General features: G+C 39.1%; 1 protein-coding gene across 1 annotated transcript; it reads right to left on the minus strand.

Moving 5' to 3' along the window:
• Positions 1 to 1,963: 1,963 nt before the first annotated feature.
• Positions 1,964 to 12,819, minus strand: LOC106085435 (caspase-1-like). Its single transcript, XM_059369557.1, has 4 exons — positions 12,784 to 12,819; positions 7,916 to 8,112; positions 4,926 to 5,231; positions 1,964 to 2,202 (listed from the first exon to the last, which is right to left on the minus strand). Exons 1-4 carry the CDS (start codon positions 12,795 to 12,797, stop codon positions 1,982 to 1,984), a joined length of 738 nt encoding a protein of 245 aa, XP_059225540.1. The 5' UTR covers positions 12,798 to 12,819; the 3' UTR covers positions 1,964 to 1,981.
• Between the last annotated feature and the right edge of the window lie 11,525 nt (positions 12,820 to 24,344).

The raw sequence follows: 24,344 nt of genomic DNA on the forward strand, positions 1-24,344 counted from the left end.
CATATAGTCGGCGTTGACAAATTTTTTCACAGTTTGTGACTCTGTAATTGCATTCTTTCTTCTGTCAGTTATCAGCTGTTACTTTTAGCTTGCTTTAGAAAAAAAAGTGTAAAAAAGTATATTTGATTAAAGTTCATTCTAAGTTTTATTAAAAATGCATTTACTTTCTTTTAAAAAATCCGCAATTACTTTTTGGGCAACCCAATATTATCTACATATAAGTGATAATCGAGAAAATAATTAACTTAAAGTTACCATGAAAACTTCTGCTTTTCGTATGATATTGGTCTTAATTCCTAATAAGCCCTTGAAGTTAATAGCTTTGTGCTAAGTGAACCTTATATGTTTGATTCCTGAAGGCACCACAATAGTGTCAAGGGGAGGTCTTGAATGTGGGTTACCAGGAATATATTGGTGGATACCAGGTAACATGGATGGGTGGGCGTAGACTTTTCAGGTTGCAACATCTATAACCTGAACGCAACCGGCTCTACGAAAACGAATTTCTGCTCTCATTCCTAATTTGTGTTTGCTATTTCTTTCCCTTCTTGACTTAATGTTGCACGCTATATAAACAACTTCTTAAAAGTTTTATGGTAGCGTTTTCGAGCTGGACAATGACAAGATCCCATACCCACCGACGAGCTAAAGGCCGAGACAAATAAGCCTGCTCATACACTTGACCAAGTTTTACAGCCTTTTCGAGAAATTGAAATTGATCGTTGTATTCTACAAGGCATACCCACAGATTCCACCATACCTAGAATGTGTAAGGTATTTCCTAGTGTCGCAAGATCGTCTGCTTTAGAATTGCCGGGGATATCTCTGTGGCCCGGCATCTAGAACAGGTGAATTTTGAACTGTTCAGTCATCTCGTTGAGAGATCTGCGACAGTCGAGGGCGGTTTTTGTCTTCAGAAATACGTTCTCCAGGGATTTAATAGCTGCCTGGCTGTCTGAGAAGATATTTATGCCAATCGTCGTAATGACATTATATCTTAGCCATTCCTTAATTGCAAGGATCTCTGCTTGATACACACTGCAGTGGTCGGGTAACCTCTTCGATATAACCAGTTCTAGATCTTTAGTGTCGTTTAGTTTGGAACCATCCGTATAGAAGTTTATGTAACTTCTGTTACCAGGGATATCGCAGTTCCAATCGGTTCTATCAGGAATAGTGGTACAGTAATTTTTATCAAAAAGCGAGTCAGGTAGGGTGTAATCGGATCGGGTAGCCACAATGTCCAGAGGCATAAGATGTAACATTAAATTCAGTGCATCAGATGGTGTCGTCGTCAGTGCGGCTGTGATGCACAAACAAGCCATCCTTTGATCCGGTTAAGTGTTGAGCAGTAGGTGGATTTTTGAACTGCCGTCCACTAGACCACAACACCATATAGCATTTAAGATCTTACAACTGCAGTGTATACCCAATGCATGACACGCTGTCCAAATCCCCAACTTTTGCCAATGGCTCTCTTGCAGGTGTATAGGGCGAGAGTGGTCTTTCTTGCCCTTTCCAAAATGTTTGATTTGAAGTTTAACTTCCTGTGCAGCAAAACACCCAGGTATGTTGCGCTTTCTGTAAATGGAACATTCTCTCCATCCAAGAAGACAGGTTCCACTGTAGGCAACTTGTATCTCCTGCTGAAAAGAACTATTGGGTTGCCCAAAAAGTAATTGCGGATTTTTCATATAGTCGGCGTTTACAAATTTTTTCACAGCTTGTGACTCTGTAATTGCATTCTTTCTTCTGTCAGTTATCAGCTGTTACTTTTAGCTTGCTTTAGAAAAAAAGTGTAAAAAAAGTATATTTGACTACAGTTCATTCAAAGTTTTATTAAAAATGCATTTACTTTCTTTTAAAAATCCGCAATTACTTTTTAGGCAACCCAATAATTTTGTCTTGCACGGATTTATACCCATTTCAGTATATCAGGCCAAAATTTTTAAAGTGTGTATACTTAAAATTATTCTTTTTATTAATTAAAACGTAAAATATGCATCAACGTGGAGGTAAAACAAGGCATTTGCTTGGTCACGGCATTTGTATCCTTATTTATACAATTCAGTTCAAGCGCTATTTCCCGATTTACTAATGTCAATAATGTCACCAAGTCTTTATGATTATTATTATTCTGGAGTCTCTCACTTAAAATCCGTAAAAACGCTGATCCACTAATAGAGCGATAGGCCGTGCAATCTGGAATAATAATAAAAAAATGTAGCATATAATAATTGTATTACAAATCTTATATGTATATAAAATTCAATTTGTGTTTGTCGGTTTGTTTGTTTATTCCGTATAGACTCAAAAACGGCTTAACCGATTACCTTGAAATTTTCACAGATTGTGTGGGTTGGTCTGGAGGGACGGACCCTCCCCCTTAACCCAAAAGTACTACCCAAAAATAAAAGTGGACCGATCGGAATAATATGTTATTCAAATGAAAGGTATTCAAGAGTAGAGTACGAATTTCATAATAAAAGTTGGGTTCAAGTACATGGGGGGCCGCCCCAGCCCCAAGGTTGGTCTGGAAGGAAACATAGGTTGGTCTGGAAGGAAACATAGGTTGGTCTGGAAGGAAACATAGGCTATATAATTTTTCGGTATTGGAAGGGGGGCGGACTTTCCCCCTTACACAACCCATAATCGAAAGTGGACCGATCGGGACAATATAGGTATCAAATGAAAGATATTGGAGAGTAGTATACGAATATTGTATTAAAAATTGAGTCTAAGTACCCATCGGGCCGCCTCAACCCCAAAACTCCCCCAAACGGACATATTTGGCGTTCATTTCAATATGAAGCTCAAATGAAAGGTATTCGGGAGTAGATTTCGAATCTGGTATACAAAATCAGATCGAAGTATAGGGGGTCACGCCACCTCTCAAAAACGGACCCATTGGACCCATTATGACTATATGATACTTGGCTGAAGCGATTTTATTAAAATTTTCATAGATTGTGTACGTTTGTCTGGAAGGAAACATAGGCTATATAATTTTTAGATATCGGGTGGAGGCGGACCCTCCTCCTTACCCCAAAAACGCCACCTATATCCTAAAGTGGTCCGAAATGTATTGGAGACCAGAAAACGAATATCGTATCAAAATTTGGGTCTAAACACCCAGCGGGCCTCCCCAATCCAAAAACTCCTCTAAACAGATATATTCGGCGTTCATGTCAACATGGGCCTCAAATGAAAATTATTCGACAGTAGATTACAAATATGGCATAACAAATAAGGTCAAAGTAATGGGAGGTCGCCCCACCCTAAGTACCCCCAAATGGGCATATTAGCCGACCATGTCTATATGGGACTCAAATGAAAGGTATTTGGGAGTAGATTACGAATATGACATTGTGTTCAAGTCCAGGTGGCGCTTTTCTTTCCAAAAATAAGTCAAATAGGTTGATTGACCCATTATAACAATATGGGACTCAAATGAAAGGTATTTGAGAGTAGGAAACAAAATTGATATCCAATTTGGAGCCAAGTGTTTGGGGTACGACCTAAAACTCCCCCTAAACTGAACTTCATTTTCAATTATGACAGTATGGAGCTCAAATCAAGGGTGTTAGGGAGTAAGGAACGAATTCGATATCTATTTTCAGGGCAAAGTGCCTGAGACCGCTCCAGCCCCAAAACGCCCTCCAAACAGTTCATGTTTACCGACCATGGCATATGGGGATCACATTAAATGGATTTGGGAGTGCAGCACGAATTTGATATCCATATTTGAGTCGAAATGTCTGAGTGCCATCCATTTCCTAAAAGCACCTCTCATTACCCTAATTTTCAAAACCACCAGATCTCGGAGATTGGTAATGCGATTCGTTCGAAATTTGTTTTGCACTCTCACAAAACTTAATTTCTATTGTTGGGGTCGGTTGCCGTCTAAAACCCGCCAAATGGGTATATAGACCAATCACGACAACATAGAGCTCAAACGAAAGGTGATTGAGAAAAAAAAAAACAATTTGATATCCATGTGTTTGGGGAACTGCCCCACCCGAAAACACCTCCCTATTATATAAAAGCTATTTGATGTTTAAATTGATTGATTTTCGGGAAGATGATACTCATTTTCGGGACAAAGTCCCTGGGGTCCACCCGACCCTCAAACAGAATTTATTTACAGATCATGCTATTAGGGGCTCACATAAAATGTTTTTGAAAGTAGACCACTAAGCGCTTATTTACATTAAGGGCCAAGTGTCTCTCTAAACCGAAAAAAATTACCAATACGATAATACAGCTTTAACAATAAAAACAAAGTTTTTTAAAAAGGTGATTGAAAAACTATTCAATTAAATACAATGCATATTCAATTAAAAAAGATTGAACATTTTTGAAATTTCAAATCAATTTTTTAATTAATCCAATTAAAACAATTATAGAAATTTTAAAAATTTCCAATTAATTCGTTGATTGGATCAATAAAAACAAGTTCGACCGGGTCGAATCTTATATAGCCTCCAAGATGGATCGCATTTGTTGAGTTCTTTGCCCGGTATCTCTTTTTAGGCAAACAAAGAATAATGGATAAGAAGCGCTTTAACCAAATAATAAATCTTCCAGTTTAGTTAAACCCTTTATGAAATTTCACGCTAAATTATTTTATGCGTTTACACGCCAAATTTACACTGTGCACAACAACAAAATTTTTTGGATGAATATGCAAATTTGGGGGTCTATTTGTATGTTGATGTTGGGGGTGAAATTGTATTTTGAAAATGCACCCTAAATTCGTAAACGAAGTTAGAGTGCATTTTTAATTTAATATTTGGGTGAAAATTTTGTTTTTTTTTTGGGTTATTTTTCAGAATGCAAAATCAGCCCAAATTTGGGGTCTATTATCTGTTACAAATTGGGACGTATCATATTTGGGTACACGCATAATAACATTTCTTACTTACCAGGAACAGTGGAATGTGCTACTAGAAAATCAGCATGAAGTGGTATGCGGAAATTCAGAAACGAACTCGACTCATATGAATCCGTGTGAATGGCAACCCCGCTTTCGCAGTTTCTTCCGCGACAAGCCTGGATAAAAAATAATTTTGGCTTACCCGCCAAGGTAGGACAATTATCGGGAGTAAATATTTGAAACAAAGCACCTATGTAATACTTTTTGTCGTAAGCGTGAAGATAATCACCTCTTTCTCCATGGGTTGATATGATAATTGCAATGCAATCGTTGTTAGTGTGATCCATCTTAGCATCTTTTTTAGAACAAAAAAAAAACAGAAAAGCATAATTAGTGAAACACGTCTGAACTCAATAAAATTACACATAATTGAGTAGTTTTAAAACTCTTTATTAAAAAAAAATATTTAAATTGAATGATATAAAGTTTGACCCCAAGAAATAAAGTAAGTTAGAACATGTGTAAAGAAAGTTAGAACATGATATACGCTATATGGGGAGCAACAGCAAAACATTCAGGGTGTATTTTCGTTTTGGACAATTTGTCCTGCAACAGTTGGGGCTAATTTAGGTTAAACACACGCAAATGCCAATTTATCAACTAAATTGGTGGGTCATAATTAATGGAGCTTATTTTAATTATTTACACCACAGAAAAACTATTGACTTAAATTTGATCAATTAAACATGGTATTGATCGATAATAACATGTACAACAAACAAAACGATTATTTTGACAATTTGTATACCCACCACCATAGGAAGGGGTGGTTACGGTTACATTCCATTTGTAACACAGATTTGTGTATAGTTCCCATATAAACCGGTCTCTCGATTCGACTTCTTTAGCCCCTGGAGCCCCAATTTTTGTTCGGTTTTGCTGACATTTTGCATGTAGTGTTCTGTTATGATCTCTTAGAACTGTACCAAGTACGGTCCAAATCGGTCCATAACCTGATATGGCTCCCATATAAACCGATTTCCCGATTTGACTTCTCGATCCCCGGGGAGCTGCTATTTTTGTCCGATTTAGCTGAAATTTTGCAAGTTATGACTTCCAACAATTGTGACAAGTACGGTCCGTATCGGTCCATAACCTGATATAGCCTTCTTGAGCCCTTACAAGCCGCAATTTTTGACCGATTTGTGCAGGAATTTTGCACGTGGTGTTTCGTTATGACTTCCAACATCTGTGCCAAGTACGGTCCGAATCGGTCTATAACCTGATAAAGCCCCCATATAAGCCGATCATCCGATTTGACTTCTTGAGCCCTTACAAGCCGCAATTTTTGTTCGATTTGGCTGAAATTGAGCATGGACCAATTTGAAATATACTTTGCACAGTTGTTGAAACACGCCATGCAAAATTTCAGCGAAATCGGATAGGATTTGCGCCCTCTAAAGGCTTAAGAAGTCGAAACCCCAGAACGGTTTATATGACAGCTATATCAGGTTATGCACCGATTCAACCATACTTTACACAGTTGTTGTAAGTCATAACAAAACATCTCATGTAAAATTTCAGCCAAATCGGAAAAGAATTGCGTCCTCTAGCGGCTCATGAAGTCAAGATCCAAGATCCGTTTATATGGCAGCCATACCAGGTTATAAACCGATTTGAGCCATACTTAGCAAAGTTGTTGAAAACTATGACAAAACACAACGTGCAAAATTACAGCCAAATCGGATAAGAATTGCGCCCTCAAAAAGCTGAAGAAGTCAATGCGCAAGATCGGTTTGTATGGCAGCTATATCAGGCTATAAACCGATTTGATCCATACTTAGCACAGTTGTTGGAAGTAATACCAAAACACCACGTGCAAAATTTGAATCAAAGCGGACAATAATTGCTCCCTCTACTAGAGGCTCAAGAAGTCAAGACCCAAGATCGGTTTACATGGCAGCTATATCAAAACATGGTTCGATTTGGTCAATTTATTGGGTTGCCCAAAAAGTAATTGCGGATTTTTTAAAAGAAAGTAAATGCATTTTTAATAAAACCTAGAATGAACTTTACTCAAATATACTTTTTTTACACTTTTTTCTAAAGCAAGCTAAAAGTAACAGCTGATAACTGACAGAAGAAAAAATGCAATTACAGAGTCACAAGCTGTGAAAAAATATGTCAACGCCGACTATGTGAAAAATCCGCAATTACTTTTTGGGCAACCCAATACAATCCCAAACGACAAAAAGTATTTGTGAAAATTTCAAGCGTCTAGCTTTACTCCTTCGAAAGTTAGACAGGCGGACAGACAGACGGACGGACATGGCTAGATCGACTTAAAATGTCATGACGATCTAGAGTATATATACTTTATGGGGTCTTAGACGCATATTTCGATGTGTTACAAACAGAAAGACGAAATTAGTACATCCCCATCCTATGGTGGAGGGTATAACAAGACACTGATACTACCCGTGCTGTTGTATGGCTCCGAAGCACAGGTTCTTGCGGAAGCAGATGAGGCGGTACTTGGAAAGTTTGAGAGAAAAATTCTTCGTAAAATATGTGTACCAATCTGCGTTAATGGAGAATATAGGCTTTGTATGATCCACCAGCTGTATGAGACGTTAGCATAGTTAAACGCTTCAAAATGCAACGGTTACGTGGGCTAGGTCAGGTTGTCAGAATGGATGAAGAAGCTTTAGCAAAGAAGTCTTTGAAGGCGTCCATAATAGAAAACGATACACAAAAGGGGAAGACCATAACTCCGATGGAGTCACCAAGTGGAGAGCGACATCTCGAAACTGGGTGTCGAGGCGCTTGGAAATCTATTCTACGTTGGGCTAGAGGAATACATTTTCTGTAATAGCCAATGAAAGTGAAGTAAAGTTTATTATGTTGGGTGTACGTCTATTTTATAGGGGTATGTCATACATTTTATACATACTTTGCTTATATTCCCCAACAAACTGCAATTTTGCCTATTTCTTCAAATGTTTAAGAGTTTTGATGTGTAATCATATACATACTCACATTTTTCCATATTTTTGATAACTTCTTCGCCTTTGCAGTCCCAAAATTGTATGACTTCAAAGTTATATTTAATGAATGCCTTTTCAACATTATTTAAATCATGTTCCGCGCTTTGTCGTGCCATTTTTTTATTTTGAAATTCACAATGGATGAACGTTAAAGCATAGCCCCGCTTCTGGTGGTTCATTTTGTATTCCCTGAAAAAAAATAGAACTCGGTTTTTTACTACTCTTGGTGGTGGATATATTGGGTTGCCCAAAAAGTAATTGCGGATTTTTTAAAAGAAATTAAATGCATTTTTAATAAAACTTAGAATAAACTTTAATCAAATATACTTTTTTTACACTTTTTTTTCTAAAGCAAGCTAAAAGTAACAGCTGATAACTGACAGAAGAAAGAATACAATTACAGAGTCACAAGCTGTGAAAAAATTTGTCAACGCCGACTATATGAAAAATCCGCAATTACTTTTTGGGCAACCCAATACTTTGTTCGTGGTCTGATTAATAATTCGATGTGTTACAATTGGGTTGACGAAATTAGTATACCCCCATCCTATGGTGGAGGGTATAACAAGTAATCGTGAATAAAAATATTGATTTTCACTTTCGAATTATGCTCAGATTGCCCCTTAGGTTAGGTTAGGTTAGGTTAGGTTGAAAAGAGGGTGCAGATTTTAATCCACCCCATGCCACTATAGACATGCACCTAAGCCAGTAATCGGCTTGTTGCGCGCTCTAAGAACTAAAAAGTAACCTCGAAAAGAAAATTTTAAGTTAAGAATTCCGTACTACTTAAAAAATCCTTAATTGTTTTCCATACCACTCCCCTAAATTGGTTCATGTCTAGTAACGTGTCCTCACCTAAGTACCGGTGTCTGTTAGCCGCGAAAGCCGGGCAATGACATAGGAAACGTCTCATCATCTTCTCCGCATGCCCTACACATGCTATGACTTGCCGCACCGATTTTACATAAGTGAGCTCGTAGTCCTATGTGTCCCGTTATGATACCAATAACTATACGAACCGCTTTCTTACTTTCTTCAAGTAATAGCTTCGTCCTCTCACGATCCGTCCTACCGACTGTTTCGCCGTTCCTCAGTTTTATAGCCCTTTTGTCGCCCACGCCCATAAATCGGACTGCGTTGACCCGAAAGGCTTCGGGTTAACCAAGTTTATCGACGGCACTTCTCTGGCCTTCACTGCCAAATCGTCTGTCCTTTCATTCCCCCTTACACCGTTATGGCCCGGCACTCAAACGATGCGGATTGTGCCATCCTAAGAGAAGGTTGAGTTAATCTCCTTTTTGCATTCCAACACTGTTCATGACCTTACTGTCCTGGTTGTTATTGCCTTAATGGCCATTTTGCAGTCCGTAAATATGTTCACACACGACGTCCTCGCGTAGGTGCGATGCGAACTTTCCCCATATTTCGTGGAGTAGCACCAACATTAATATGCGGGGCCAAGCCCTGGCAGAATTCTTGAATACTAACTACCTTATAACACTTAATGTTGGTAACACCCCTACCTTTGTTAATAGGATTAGGGAGAAGGCTTTAGATGTGATAACACACACCACCACACCACCTAACGCATTCGCTGATCGCCCTGATCTCTGCCTCCAGGACCGTATTATGGTCAGGCAGTCTAAAACAGATATCAGTCTCTGGGTTCTCAATGAAGGCCTTCAGGCTCACTCCGTCTCTTAGCTTTTATCCAGCCGTGTAACATGAACTTCCAGACGACAATAATAGGGTTCCGTCACCGCTGGCAGCAGTGCCACGCACTCGACCTCAAGTGTCGTCTCAGGTATCCGCTGCTCCCACCCTTAATCTATTCTCCCATCGCCTTAAGTCTGTATGTCAATGAGTCGGATATCTAAAATTGTCTCCAGTGCCCTAGTGAGCGTGGTCCTCATCGCTCCGCCTATACCAAGACAACAGTGGACTATCCTCGGATTCGGGCCTCATTCCGAGCCTACGGCCCGTCTACATAGTGCCCAACATCTGTGAGCCTTCTTCTCCTGAATGTGATACTTCCAATTTAGTTTCCTATCCAAGATCACTCCTAAGTGTTTCACCATGTCAGATATCAAAATTGTTTTATTGAGGAAACGTGTTGCGTCAAATTGGCCCACCTACGTCTTTCTGTCTTCTCTGGGTTAATATTGAGACCCCTGGGCCTAGCTCTTTTGGATCCTTACCCCTTAGAATATATTATAACATCGTCTGCGTTGCAGACTGGTTCAAATCCCTCCTCAGTCAGCTTCCGTAATTGGTCATTTATGGTGGTCACCCATAGGAGTGGCGATAAAATGACCCGCTTGTGGCGTGCCCTGTACCACTTTCTCCCTTATCTTTACGTCATGGGACCCGCAATTTATACACCTATTCCTTAGCATATGGTTTATCCAGTCTCTAAGGACCCGGTCCACACGATACTGGTCTCAGAATTGGATTAATGTGTCGGTTCGCATACTAATGTGTACGTCTTGGCATCGAAAGATATTTCTATCTTATGCACAACCTCCTGCAGGGCAGGGTCTCCAGCGACCTTCTCTTGACATAGGCATGTTGTTTGTATTTGAGCAGTGCGCTGGATGTCCTACTCTTTATCATGGTATCCACAATGCGTTCCATGGTTTTGAGTAGAAAGGACGTAAGTTAATAGGCCTTTGGTGTCGCATAACTTACCCTGCCGGGCTTAGGTATAAACACCACCCTACCCTCCTGCCAGGCTTTCGGAGTATATGCAAGTCCTGTGAAAATAGTGCACACTGTGAAAATAGTGGTCAGATGAGGCGCCAGATAGTTTCAAGCTCCTCCAGATTTACTTGACCATAAATTCCTTTAGGATAAATCTTCGATCAGCCTCATTATTCCAAGATTCTAGTGTCCCGTGAGTCCCGTCGTATCCTGTGTAAAATGCGTTCTCATCAAAAGTCTCAACATGTCCTCCGTTGTTTCTGCTCTCAATCCCAAGTCGTCTACTAACGTTTCAGTTTGGACATGGATTTTTGAGAGAAATTGTTTCCTCAAGATTGCCCCTGAACAGAACGTTTTTTATACTCTCCACCATAGGATGGGGATATACTAATTTCGTCCTTCTGTTTGTAACTCCTCGAAATATTCGTCTAAGACCCCATAAAGTATATATATTCTTGATCGTCATGACATTTTAAGAGTCGATCTTGCCATGTCCGTCCGTTTGTCTGTCGAAAGCACGCTAACTTTCGAAGGAGTAAAGCTAGTCGCTTGAAATTTTGCACAAATACTTCTAATTAGTGTAGGTCGGTTGGGATTGTAAATGGGCTATATCGGTCCATGTTTTTGATATAGCTGCCATATAAACTAATCTTGGATCTTGATTTCTTGAGCGTCTAGAGGGCGCAATTCGTATGCGGATTTGGCTGAAATTTTGCATGACGTGTTCCAACAACTGTGCTAAGTATGCTTTAAATCGGTTCATAACCTGATATAACTGCCATACAAACCGATCTTGAATCTTGACTTCTTGAGCCACTAGATGGCGCAATTCTTATCTAATTTGGCTGAAACTTTGCATGAAGTGTTTTGTTATGACTTCTAACAACTGTATCAAATATGGATCAAATCGATCAATAACCTGATATAGCTGTCACTTAAACCGATCTGGGATCTTGACTTTTTGAGCCTCCAGAGGGCGTAATTATTATCCGATTTGGCTGAAATTTACAACGTACAACGGCTTCTCCCATGGCCTTCAACATACGTGTTAAATATGGACCGAATCGGTCTATAGCCTGATATAGCTCGCACAAAAACCGATCTCTCGATTTTACTCATGGAGCCTCTAAAGGTCGTAATTCTGACTCGAATTGGCTGTAATTTTTTACAATCACTTCAACTACTACTGCAATGGTCTCCAACATTCAATTCAATTATGGTTCGAATCGGACCATAACTTGATATAGCTCCAATATTAAATCAATTCTTTTCTTTTATCCTTTATTTGCCTTAAAAGAGATATCGGGAAAAGAACTCGACAAATGCGATCTTTGGTGGAGGGTATATAAGATTCGGCCCGGACGAACTTTTTTTTTGATAACATGACGAGGGTGAACAAGAATAAATTTTTGTTATTTTCCATCAATGTTGAATAAATGGTACCTTTTAAACAGTGATTTACCTGGAGAAACTCAAAGAAATCATATCAACAGAAATCAAATCAACAGAACAAATTACAATCCCCTATATAGTTTTCGAGATATTACCCTTGAAGGCCACCGTAGTGCAGAGGTTAGCATGTCCGCCTATGACGCTGAACGCCTGGATTTGAATCCTGGCGAGACCATCCGAAAAAAATTTCAGTCGTGGTTTTCCCCTCCTAATGCTGGCAACATTTGTGAGGTACTATGCCATGTAAAACTTTTTTCCAAAGAGGTGTCGCAATGCGGCACGCCGTTCGGACTCGGTTATAAAAAGCCCTTATCATTGAGCTTAAACATTTGATTCGGACAGCACTCAGTGATATGTGAGAAGTTTGCTCCGGTTCCTTAGTGGAATGTTCATGGACAAAATTTGCTTTTACCCTTGAAATCGGACCAAATTACCCAAAAATGTTGTGTTTTTTGAAAATCGAACGGTCTGTTTGTTTGAACGGTCATATCTTCTTAACGAAAAATCTGACTTTTCTATGGGTAGCATTTTTGAAATCGTTGGAACTTTGTACATAAGATAGGTTCTTTCAAAATTTCGTTGGAGCACATAAAAATGTAGGTGTTTGTAACCTGTTTACCTCGTCCGAGTCAGAGTGCGACGCAAAGTGGGCCAAACGGCGAAAATTTTGGAAATTAGTCCATGGGGCTTTTAGGAAAAAATACTTACCTAATTCCATCCATTGTATAAATTCCAAATTGGTTATTGCCTTCTTTAAAGCCGCAACTTAACTTAATTTTAATCACCGAATGCTTTGCGCCCTGAATTTTAACTGAGCACAAATTTGCTTTGGTTGCTTTATATCAAATTACCTGCAAAGTTTTGAGATAACAAATTACTTTTTGCTTTTGGTAATTCTAAGCAAGTTCCGTTTTTATCTGTTTTTTCATTCATAAAAAAAAAAAATATGGAAACCCCCTTTCGCCACAATTCTAAGTAAGTTCCGTTGTTATCTACTGTTTCATTCATAAGAGTCCAGAAGAAAAATAAAAAAAATAAAAAAAATAAGTAAAACGAGAAAAAAGGCATTAAGTTCGGGCGGGTATATATGGATGGAAACCCCCTTTCGCCATAATCCGGTGAAAATTGGATAAGATATGCGACCAAATTCCGCACGGACATTGAGTGGTCTAATAAATATAAGTCACTGTTGAATTTTGTATATAAAATTTCAACGAAATCGGGCAATAAATAAAGCTTTTATGAGCTTCAGACCCTGAATCGGCATATCGGTCTATATGACAGCTATATAAAGGGTGATTTTTTTGAGGTTAGGATTTTCATGCATTAGTATTTGACAGATCACGTGGGATTTCAGACATGGTGTCAAAGAGAAAGATGCTCAGTATGCTTTGACATTTCATCATGAATAGACTTACTAACGAGCAACGCTTGCAAATCATTGAATTTTATTACCAAAATCAGTGTTCGGTTCGAAATGTGTTCATTCACCGTAACGTTGCGTCCAACAGCATCTTTGAAAAAATACGGTCCAATGATTCCACCAGCGTACAAACCACACCAAACAGTGCATTTTTCGGGATGCATGGGCAGTTCTTGAACGGCTTCTGGTTGCTCTTCACTCCAAATGCGGCAATTTTGCTTATTTACGTAGCCATTCAACCAGAAATGAGCCTCATCGCTGAACAAAATTTGTCGATAAAAAAGCGGATTTTCTGCCAACTTTTCTAGGGCCCATTCACTGAAAATGATTTGCAAGCGTTGCTCGTTAGTAAGTCTATTCATGATGAAATGTCAAAGCATACTGAGCATCTTTCTCTTTGACACCATGTCTGAAATCCCAAGTGATCTGTCAAATACTAATGCATGAAAATCCTAACCTCAAAAAAATCACCCTTTATAAATACTGTACGATCTTTAACATATTTGGGTCAGACGGCGGGGGCCTAGAACTACTTACTGTTTTAAATTTCAGCGAAATCGGATAAAAAATAAAGCTTTTATGGGCTTCATACTCTTTATCAGGAGATCGGTCTGTATGGCAGCTATATCTAAATATAGCCCGATCCGAACCATATTTGGGACGGATGTCGGGGGCTTTACCTTTCATTTGATACCCATATTGTCCTTATCGGTCCACTTTTGATTTGGGTGATGTATGGCAGCTATATCTAAATATAGCCCGATCCGAACCATATTTGGGACGGATGTCGGGAGCTTTACCTTTCATTTGATACCCATATTGTCCTTATCGGTCCACTTTTGATTTGGGTGATGTTTTTGGGGTAACGGTGGAGGGTCCGCCCGCTTCCGTTATCAATAAATTATAAAGCCTATTCCTACTTCCTGACCATATTCGTAATCTACTCCCGAATACCTTTCATTTGAGTCCCATATTGTGATCTACCTATTTTAAGGGGTTTTGGAGCTGGGGCGGCCCCCCATGTACTTGGACCCAACTTTTATTATAAAATTCGTACTCTACTCTTGAATACCTTTCATTTGAATTCCATATTGTCCTTATCGGTCCACTTTTATTTTTGACTAGTACGTTTAGGGTAAGGGGGAGGGTCCGCCCCCTCCCGATATCAAAAAATTATATAGCCTATGTTTCCTTCAAGCCCACTACTTCAAATTTCAGCGAAATCGGGTGATACGTTTTTTATGGGCTTCAGACCCTTTATCGGCTGATCGGTATATATGGCAGCTATATCTAAATATAGTCCGATCTAAATCATATTTGGGTCAGATGTTGGGAAGCCTTAAGGTACTCACTGTTTCAAATTTCAGCAAAATCCGATAAAAAAAAAAATAAAGCATTTATGGGCATTAGACCTTTTATCAGCAGATCGGTCTATATAGCAGCTATATCCAAATATGGTCCGATTTGGCCCGTTCAAGAACTCGACCAGCGTGCATCAAAAATACGTAGCTGTGCTAAATTTCAGCTCAATATCTCAATTTTTAATGGCTGTAGAGTGATTAGAACAGACGGACGGACAGACACATGGACATCGTTAAATCGTCTTAGAATTTTACGACGATCCGAAATATATATTCTATGTAGGGTTGGAAATTGATATTTCGACGTGTTGCAAACGGAATGACGGTGGTGGGTATAAAAGGCATAAAGTTCGGTAGAGCCGTAATTTGGATTCCCATTACCTTGAGTGTAAATATAAACAAGTAAAAACGTGCTAAGTTCGGCCGGGCCGAATCTTGGGAACCCACCACAATGGAATATGCTAAAAATGTATACAAAATAAATTTAGTCGGCTTGTTGTGCGTTCTAAAAACTATAAAGTAACCTCGACAAAGAAAGTTTTAAGTTATGAATTCCGTGCTACTTAAAAAATCCTTAATTGTTTTCAATACCACTCCCCTAAGTTGGTTCATGTCTGGTATTGTGTCTCCACCTAAGCGCCGGTATCTGTTAGACGCGAAAGCCCGGCAATGATAAAGGAAATGCTCCAACGTCTCATCATCTTCTCCGCATGCCCTACTCATGCTATCACTTGCCGCACTGATTTTCCATAAGTGAGCTTGTAGTCCTATGTGTCACGTTATGATATCAGTAGATATACCGACCTCCTTCTTGCTTCCTTTCAGTAATAGCCTCGTCTTCTCACGATCTGGATCCCCCCATAGGATTTTCGCCATCCTACCGACCGTTTCGCTGTTCCACAATGTTGTATGCGCATTCGTCGCCCACTCCCTTAATTCGATATGGATTTTGCCACCCTCAGAGAAGGCGTTAATCTTCTTCTTACCCTGCAAGACTGTTCGTGACCTTACCGTCTTGGTAGTTCTTGCCCTTATGGCAATTTTACTGTCACCACACCACTTGACGCATTCCGTGATCGCCCGGATCTCCGCCTGGACTTCAAGGTTCATCTCAGGTATGCGATCGGAAATCTCTTCCCTTCCTTCAAGGTTTTCTATCGTCGCCTCGATTGTACCGCGATGGTATGAGCTGCTCCCATCCTCATTCATCCATTCTCCCATCGCCTTAAGTCTCATAGCCGCAGTGGCTTCCTCACACTTAATCTGTATGTCAATGGGTCGAATATCCGGTGCCCTAGTGGGCGTGGTACTCATCGCTACTCATCGTGGTACTCATCGCTCCGCCTATGCCAAGGCAACATATTCTCTGAACCTGTTGTATTATCCTTACGTAGCACTTTTTCTCCATCGCAGTCCACCAAAATACTGAGGCGTAAGAAAGTTTTGGTCTAATCACGCTCCTGTAGAGCTAGTGGACTTTCCTCGTATTCAGGTCCAATTTCGAGCCTACAAAGTGCCCAACATCTGTGAGCCTTCTCAGTACGCTCCTGAATGTGATACTTCCAATTAAGTTTCCTGTCCAAGATCATACCTATGTTTTTGACCTTGTCAGATATCGAAATCGTCTTATTGAGGAAACGTGGTGCGTTAAATTGGCCCACCTTCGTCTTCCTCGTGAACAGGCATATTTCAGTCTTCGCTGGGTTAACATTGAGTTAAATGTATGTCAGCGTTAAATTGGCCCACCTTCGTCTTCCTCGTGAACAGGCATATTTCAGTCTTCGCTGGGTTAACATTGAGTTAAATGTATGCTTTCAGAACATTTTTTATTGAAAAAGTTGCATGAAGTTTCTGGCTTAAAGAAGATTTTAATAATTTTTTGTTTAAAACAGTTTCGAAAATTTGATCTTTTGAAAAAATTATATCACAATTCAGTCTTTAAAGAAAATTTCATTAAAATGTTGTTGAAATTTGCCTTTAGAAAAAATTTGAGAAAAATGTTGTCGACTGGAAAGGTGGTATGGAAATTTTTAGAAAAAATAATTAAGAGGGTGCCCTGTGCCTGAGCAATATTTTGTCCTTAGACAATATTTCATTAAAATTTTGTCTTTAAAAAACTTTTTGACATTTTGAAAAAAGTATTAAAATGTTGTCTTCAGAAAAAATTGTAGTGAAATTTTGTTTTAAACAGATAATTTGAGGGGGTCGGGCCCTGGCTGCAATTTTGTCGTTGGAGAATATTATGGGAAAATTTGTAATGAGAAAAAATTTGTTTAAAATTTTGAAAAATAATTTTTAGTTGGCGCTGGTCTGTGCTCAATTTTGATTTTATATATACTAGATTTAGTAAATTTTGTGTTTAGAATAAATTTAATTTAAATTTTTTTCTTTATATAAAATAATTTTGGTGGACCAAATTCGACACGGATATTGAGGGGTCTAATAAGTACAATACAAGTCATAGTTCAATTTTGTAGAACAAAATATTGGTCTTTTTGGTAGAGATATCCGAATACAGACCGATCTGAACCATATACGACACGGATGTCGAAAAGCCTAACATAAGTCATAGTTTCAAATCTCAGCGAAATCGGATTATAAATGTGCTTTTTATGGGGCCAAGACTTCAAATCGAGAGATCGGCCCATATATATTCAAATCTGCAACGATCTAGGCCAAATTGATGAGGGCTGTCTAAGGGCCTAACGCAACTCTCTGTCGCAAATTTCGGTGACATCGGACAATAAATGCCCCTTTTATGGGCCCAAAATCTTAAATCGAGAAATTGGTCTATATGGCAGCTATATCCAAATCTGGACCGATCTATGTCATATTGCAGAAAGATGTCGAGAGGCCTAACACAACTCACTGTCCCAAATTTTGGCGACATCGGACAATAAATGCCCCTTTTATGGGTCTAAAACCTTAAATCGAGAAATCGGTGTATATGGCAGCTATATCCAAATCTGGACCGATCTATGTCATATTACAGAAAGATGTCGAGAGGCCTAACACAACTCATTGTCCCAAATTTTGGTGACATCGGACAATAAATGCCCCTTTTATGGGCCCAAAATCTTAAATCGAGAAATTGGTCTATATGGCAGCTATATCCAAATCTGGACCGATCTATGCCATATAGCAAAAAGATGTCGAAGGGCCTAACACAACTCACTGTCCCAAATTTCAGCAAAATCGGATAATTAATGTGGCTTTTGTGGGCCTAAGACCCTAAATCGGCGGATCGGTCTATAGGGGGGCCATATCAAGATATAGTCCGATATAGCCCATCTTCGCCCATGGACAAAAAAATAATCCGTGCAAAGTTTCAGCTCAATATCTCTATTTTAAAGACTGTTGCGTGATTTCAACAGACAGACGGATGGACATGGCTAGATCGTCTTAGATTTTTACGCTGATCAAGAATATATATACATTATAGGGTCGGAAATGGGTGTTGCAAACGGAATGACAAAATGAATATACCCCCATCCTTCGGTGGTGGGTATAAAACTGTTGTGAGTGAGAATGTGTCTATACCAGCGACGAGCTCATAATTGCACTTATTTGCAAGCCCATTGGCTTGTTTGGGATTAATTTCTTGTGTACGTACACGGTAATGTGCAATAGTGGAAGAAGGTTTGACCATCACTGCTCTACACGCTCAAATACTCTCCCTTTTCTCTAGAAGAATAGGTACAGGAGAATAATTATTGGTTTGGTAAACGAATGATCATTTGAGGCTATCGAAAAACTTTCGCTATTAACGAGTTTTTAGTTTTACAACAAAATAAACGTTCTTTTACCGTAGGCGTAGCTACTAAAGGGTTTGACCATGAGAATGAAAAAGAAATTCTGATGGTCTCGCCAGGATTCGAACCCAGGCGATCAGGCGGACATGCTACCTCTATGCTACGGTGGCCTCCTATTTGCATTTGCACTTGTTATTAATGTGGGTCTTTGACGATTTAAATGGGCCATATCCGTTTAGATTTGGATATGGTTCCCTTATAAAATGTTCCTTCGACTCGACTTCGAAGGCCCCCAGTAGACGCAATTAATATGCGATTTAACTTAAATTTTGTATTTGGTGTTTCCAATATCTGTTACACCTACCATCCAATCTATTTATTACCTGACATACCTCCCATATGATCCGATCTCCTGATTTTAGATCTTTTTGTCCGATTTGGCTGAAAATTTCCATGGGGATATACTAATCTAGCCATTCCGTTTGTAACACTTCGAAATATTGATCTAGGTCCCATAAAGTATAAATATTCTTGATCGTCTCGAAATTCTGATTCGAACTAGCCATGTCCGTCCGTCCGTCTGTCGAAATCATGATAGCGCATAGAGCTAGCCGCTTGAAATTTGGCAGAGATACTTCATATTGATGTAGGTCGTTGGGGATTGCAAATGGGCCATATCGCTTCCATATAAACCGAACGCCCGATTTGACTTCTTGAGCCCCTGGAAGCCGCAATATTTCTCCCATTTTGCATGCGGTGTTCTATTACGACTTCCAACAACTGTGACAAATACGGTCCAAATCAGTCAGTAACCTGATATAGCTCCCATGTAAACCGGTCTCTCGATCATTCCTGTTCGGTTCCTGGAAACTTTAATTTTTGTTGGTTTGACAGAATTTTGGTATGTAGAATAAAATTATGCCCTTCTACTTAATATATTTTGTATAAATTTTTAGCAGAATCCATGTTGGTGGGTTCGCACCGTATTCTCGAACGGATGAAAACATAATTTGAGAATTTGCCGATTTAAAATTCCAGCTGCATAACGTACGTCTGCAATTTGAACATTATTGTCTGAACCTAGATAAGTCTTCTCTATTTTTCCTAATCGCCATTCTCTAGTCATCCATTATTGCTACCAAATCCTCAACTTTCAAATTGGGTTTTTGTGTCTTCCATTTATAACGCTTGTGCAGAGTCTTGAGATGTTCCTGCTTCCATCTCAAGGCGAATTGATGGAAAGATTGGCAGGAAGTGGTTCAGGAAAGGCTAATAATGGCGAACCCTTAAGAAAATGGCCAGGGGTCAATGCGGTTAAGTCGGCTGGATCGTTGGACATTACGAAATAGGACCGGAGTTTAAAACGCCCCCTCCTTGCCAGGATTGTTGAAAACTGTTCAAAAGTTGTCTACCGTTCGAAGCTATCAATACAACTTCCAACAGATGCACAGAATCATGTGTACTACGGAAGTAGTGTAATTACCACAGAAAAAAGTCTGTCATCACACAAAAACACATGCGTGGGGAAAAAGTACAGCTAATAGACAGGGGTTTCGGGCGTGGTTAATGTGGTAATTGTATCATAGATGCGTTTTCGCTATTAATACGATTCAAATACAACATATCAACGCACGGCTCTTGAAGCCATCAGGCCTAATATGGTTGAAAAGTCTTCTTCCCAAAGACGAAATGCGTCCCATAGTGGTTGGTGGGTGTTGCTATCTTTGACTTTTGCAATCTCCGATCATTCACACTGCGCCAACTCCTGGAAAAGATCGCGCCAACTCCTGGAAAAGACCTCAACTCTTACCATCTCTTCGTTGTCCAGATTTGGATATAGCTGCCATATAGACCGATATCTCGAGTTAAAGTCTTGGCCCCATAAAAGGTGCATTTATAATCTGATTTTACTGAAATTTGACATAGTGACTTATTTTAGGCTTCTCGACATTCGTGTCGTATATGTTTCAGATCGGCTTGTTTTTAGATATAGCAACTAAAAAGGCCAATATTTTGTTATACACTATTGAAAAATGACTTGTGCTTATTAGTATTTGGTCCAAATCGGAACATATTTCGATATAGCTGCTATGGGGCATAAGGTATGCATTTTTCACCGGATTTTGACGAAAGGTGGTTTATATATATACCCGAGGCCCGGCCAAACTTAATGCCTTTTTACTTGTTTTTTTTTTTTTAATTTTTTGCAGAGGCTTATTTTGTTGCTTGTAAAAGCATTTCTGAACCTATTTGCTAAGGTCCGATTCTTCAGTCAACATTTTTGGAATTTTTTCGTAAAAAATTTAATTCCATTACATCTTCTCTATACAAACTACTGTTGTAACTACTCGAAATATTCGTCTGAGACCCCATAAAGTATATATGTTCTTGATCGTCGTCATATTTTATGTCGATCTAGCCATGTCCGTCCATCTGTCTGTCGAAAGCAAGCAAACTTTCGAAGGAGTAAAGCTAGCCGTTTGAAGTTTTGCGCAAATACTTCTTATTAGTGTAGGTCGGTTGGGATTGTAAATAGGCAATTTCGGTCCATGTTTTGATATAGCTGTCATATAAACCGATCTTGGGTCTTGACTTCTTGAGCCTCTAGAGGGCGCAATTCTTTCCGATTTGAATGAAATTTTGCACGACGTGTTTTGTTATGATATCCAACAACTGTGTAGAGTATGGTCCAAACCGGTCTATAACCTGATATAGCTGCCATATAAACCGATCTTGGGTCTTGACTTCTTGAGCCTCTAGAGTCCGCAATTCTTATCCGATAGGAATAAAATTTTGCACGACGTGTTTTGTTATGATGTCCAACAACTGAGATAAGTATGGTTCAAATCGGTCCTTAACCTGATATAGCTGCCATATAAAGCGATCTTGGGTCTTGAATTCTTGAGCCTCTAGAGGGCGCAATTCTTATCCGATTGGATTGAAATTTTGCACGACGGGTTTTGTTATGATATCCAACATTTGTGCCAAGTTTGGTTCAAATCGGTCTATAACCTGATATAGCTGCCATATAAGCCGATCTTGGGTCTTGACTTCTTGATCCTCTATAGGGCGCAATTCTTATCCGATTGGAATGACATTTTACACAACATGTTTTGTTATGATATCCAACAACTGTGCGAAGTATGGTTCAAATCGGTCTATAACCTGATATAGCTGCCATATAAACCGATCTTGGGTCTTGACTTCTTGATCCTCTAGAGGGCGCAATTCTTATCTGATTGGAATGACATTTTGCACGAAGTGTTTTGTTATGATATCCAATAACTGAGATAAGTATGGTTCAAATCGGTCCTTAACCTGATATAGCTGCCATATACACCGATCTTGGGACTTGACTTCTTGATCCTCTAGAGGGCGCAATTCTAATCCGATTAAAATGACATTTTACACAACATGTTTTGTTATGATATTCAACAACTGTGCGGAGTATGGTTCAAATCGGTCCATAACCTGATATAGCTGCCACATAAATCGATCTTGGGTATTGACTTCTTGAGCCTCCAGAGGTCGCAATTCTTATCCGATGGGAATGAAATTTTGCATAAAGAGTTTTGTTATGATTTCTAACAACTGTGCCACATAAGTTTTACATCAGTAAAACCTATAACCTGATATACCTGCCATATAAACCGATCTGGGATCTAGACTTCTTGAGCCTCTAAAGGTCGCAATTATTATCCGATTTGCCTGAAATTTTGTACGACAGATCCTCTCATGACCATCAACATATGTGTTTATACGGTCTATTGCCTGATACAGCTCCCATATAAATCGATCTCTCTATTTTACTTCTTGAGCACCTAAAGGCTTCGAATTGGCTGACATTTTACACAGGTCTCCAATATATAATTTAATTGTGGTCCAATCCGGACCATATCTTGATATCGCTCTAATAGTAGAGCAAATCTTTTCTTTTATCGTTTTTTTGCCTAAGAAGAGATGCCGGGAAAGGAACTCGACAAATGCGATACATGGTGGAGGGTATATAAGATTCGGCCCAGCCGAACTTAGCACGCGCTTTTACTTGTTATAAGTTATGGTAAGTCTAATAAGAGATCTGTGAAGTACAATATCGGCATTTTTTAACAAAAAAAAAAAAACGCAAAGCTGAGAACCCCAACTTTATAACATATTTTCATTGCCCCAAGTAAAAACCAATTGCATGCAAAATTTTTTTTGCCCCATCGCCATTTTACAAAAAAACTTCTTTTCCCAATGTGGGGATTTTGGTTGTTTTCATCAAAAAATGTAGCCAAATTTTGTACTAGTTTTTTTAAAAAGATATTCTTCTAAATTTTAAAAAAAAAAATTAAAATGATACCTTTAGTAGTTTTGGTTTTATAATATTTTTTATTTGAATTTTATTTTCCACAAAAGTGTATTTTTTGAAAATCGGACCATAAATCCGAGGGGACCAACTTCGAAGGCCCACCAATGGCTCCCTGGGACTTCTAGGGACCTTAAATTGAATATAATTTTCCCATCCCACTGTGCGGCCAATTTCATATTAAATTTATATTGAATGGTGGGTCAGGGGTCAAGTTCATTTAACAAAAATTGCACATTGCTTACCAAGTGCAATAGCATGTCAAATGAAGTTGGAATTTCAGCCAAACCGGATTAGAGTTATGCCTTCTAGGAGCTCGTAAGATCGGTTTATATGGGAGCTTTATCAGATTTTATACCGATTCGGATCATACTATGCATGTATGCTCAAGGTTATAGAAAAAGTCACTGTTCCAAATTTCAGCCGAATCGAGTTAAAATTGCGTCCTCTATACGCTAAATAAATAAAATCAGGACACTTCGGTTTATATGGAAGCTATATCAGTTCATGTTTTGATATAGCTGCCATATAAACCGATATCTCGATTTGACTTTTTGCGCTTCTAGAGGGTGCAATTCTTAATCGATTTGGTTGAAATTTTACACAATGACGTTTGCAATGACCTTCAAAATACGTGCAAAATATGGTTTAAATCGGTCCAAAAAACCGATCTCGCGATTTTCTATCATTGAATATCTTTCAATTCTTTCAAAGCGTGCAATTACTACTTCTGTTCAATCCCATGGCAGCCAATTGTATGTACCTTCATCGGCAAGGGCTGCTGCCTCACTGTACAGTAAAATACAACAACAACAACTACTACTGGTGACCAACCCATGATATCAATGTTGTCGGCATAGACGAGTAGCATGTGCTCTCTTGTGATTAGTGTGCCATATCTATTCCCATCTGCATCTCGTATAATCTTCTCCAGCAGGATATTAAAGGCTGTCTCCTTGTCTGAAACCTCGTTTGGTATTAAATGGTTCGGAGAGATTCTTTACTATTCTTACTGAGGAACGCGTATCAGCAAGTGTCATCCTGCAGAGTCTTATTAATTTTGCAGGGATACCCAACTCAGACATGGCTTGAAATACCTTTGAACGTAAAGGAGTATCGAAGGCGGCTTTGTAGTCAACAAAGAGATGGTAGGTGGTGATTTGTCCTTCTCGGGTCTTTTCCAGGATTTGGCGCAGTGTGAATATCTGGTCTAGGGTGGATTCACCTGGTCTAAACCCGCATTGATAGGGCCCAATTATCTCTTTGACTTAAAGTTTTAATCTTTCACACAGTACGCTCGAGAGTATCTCTTCCTCTGTAGTTGGCACATTCCGTCTTGTCTCCTTTCTTGTGTACGGGACATAGTATGCTGAGGTTCCAATCAT

This window comes from Stomoxys calcitrans, chromosome 5 (genome assembly GCF_963082655.1).
Source record: "Stomoxys calcitrans chromosome 5, idStoCalc2.1, whole genome shotgun sequence".
Taxonomy (NCBI): Eukaryota; Metazoa; Arthropoda; class Insecta; order Diptera; family Muscidae; genus Stomoxys; species Stomoxys calcitrans.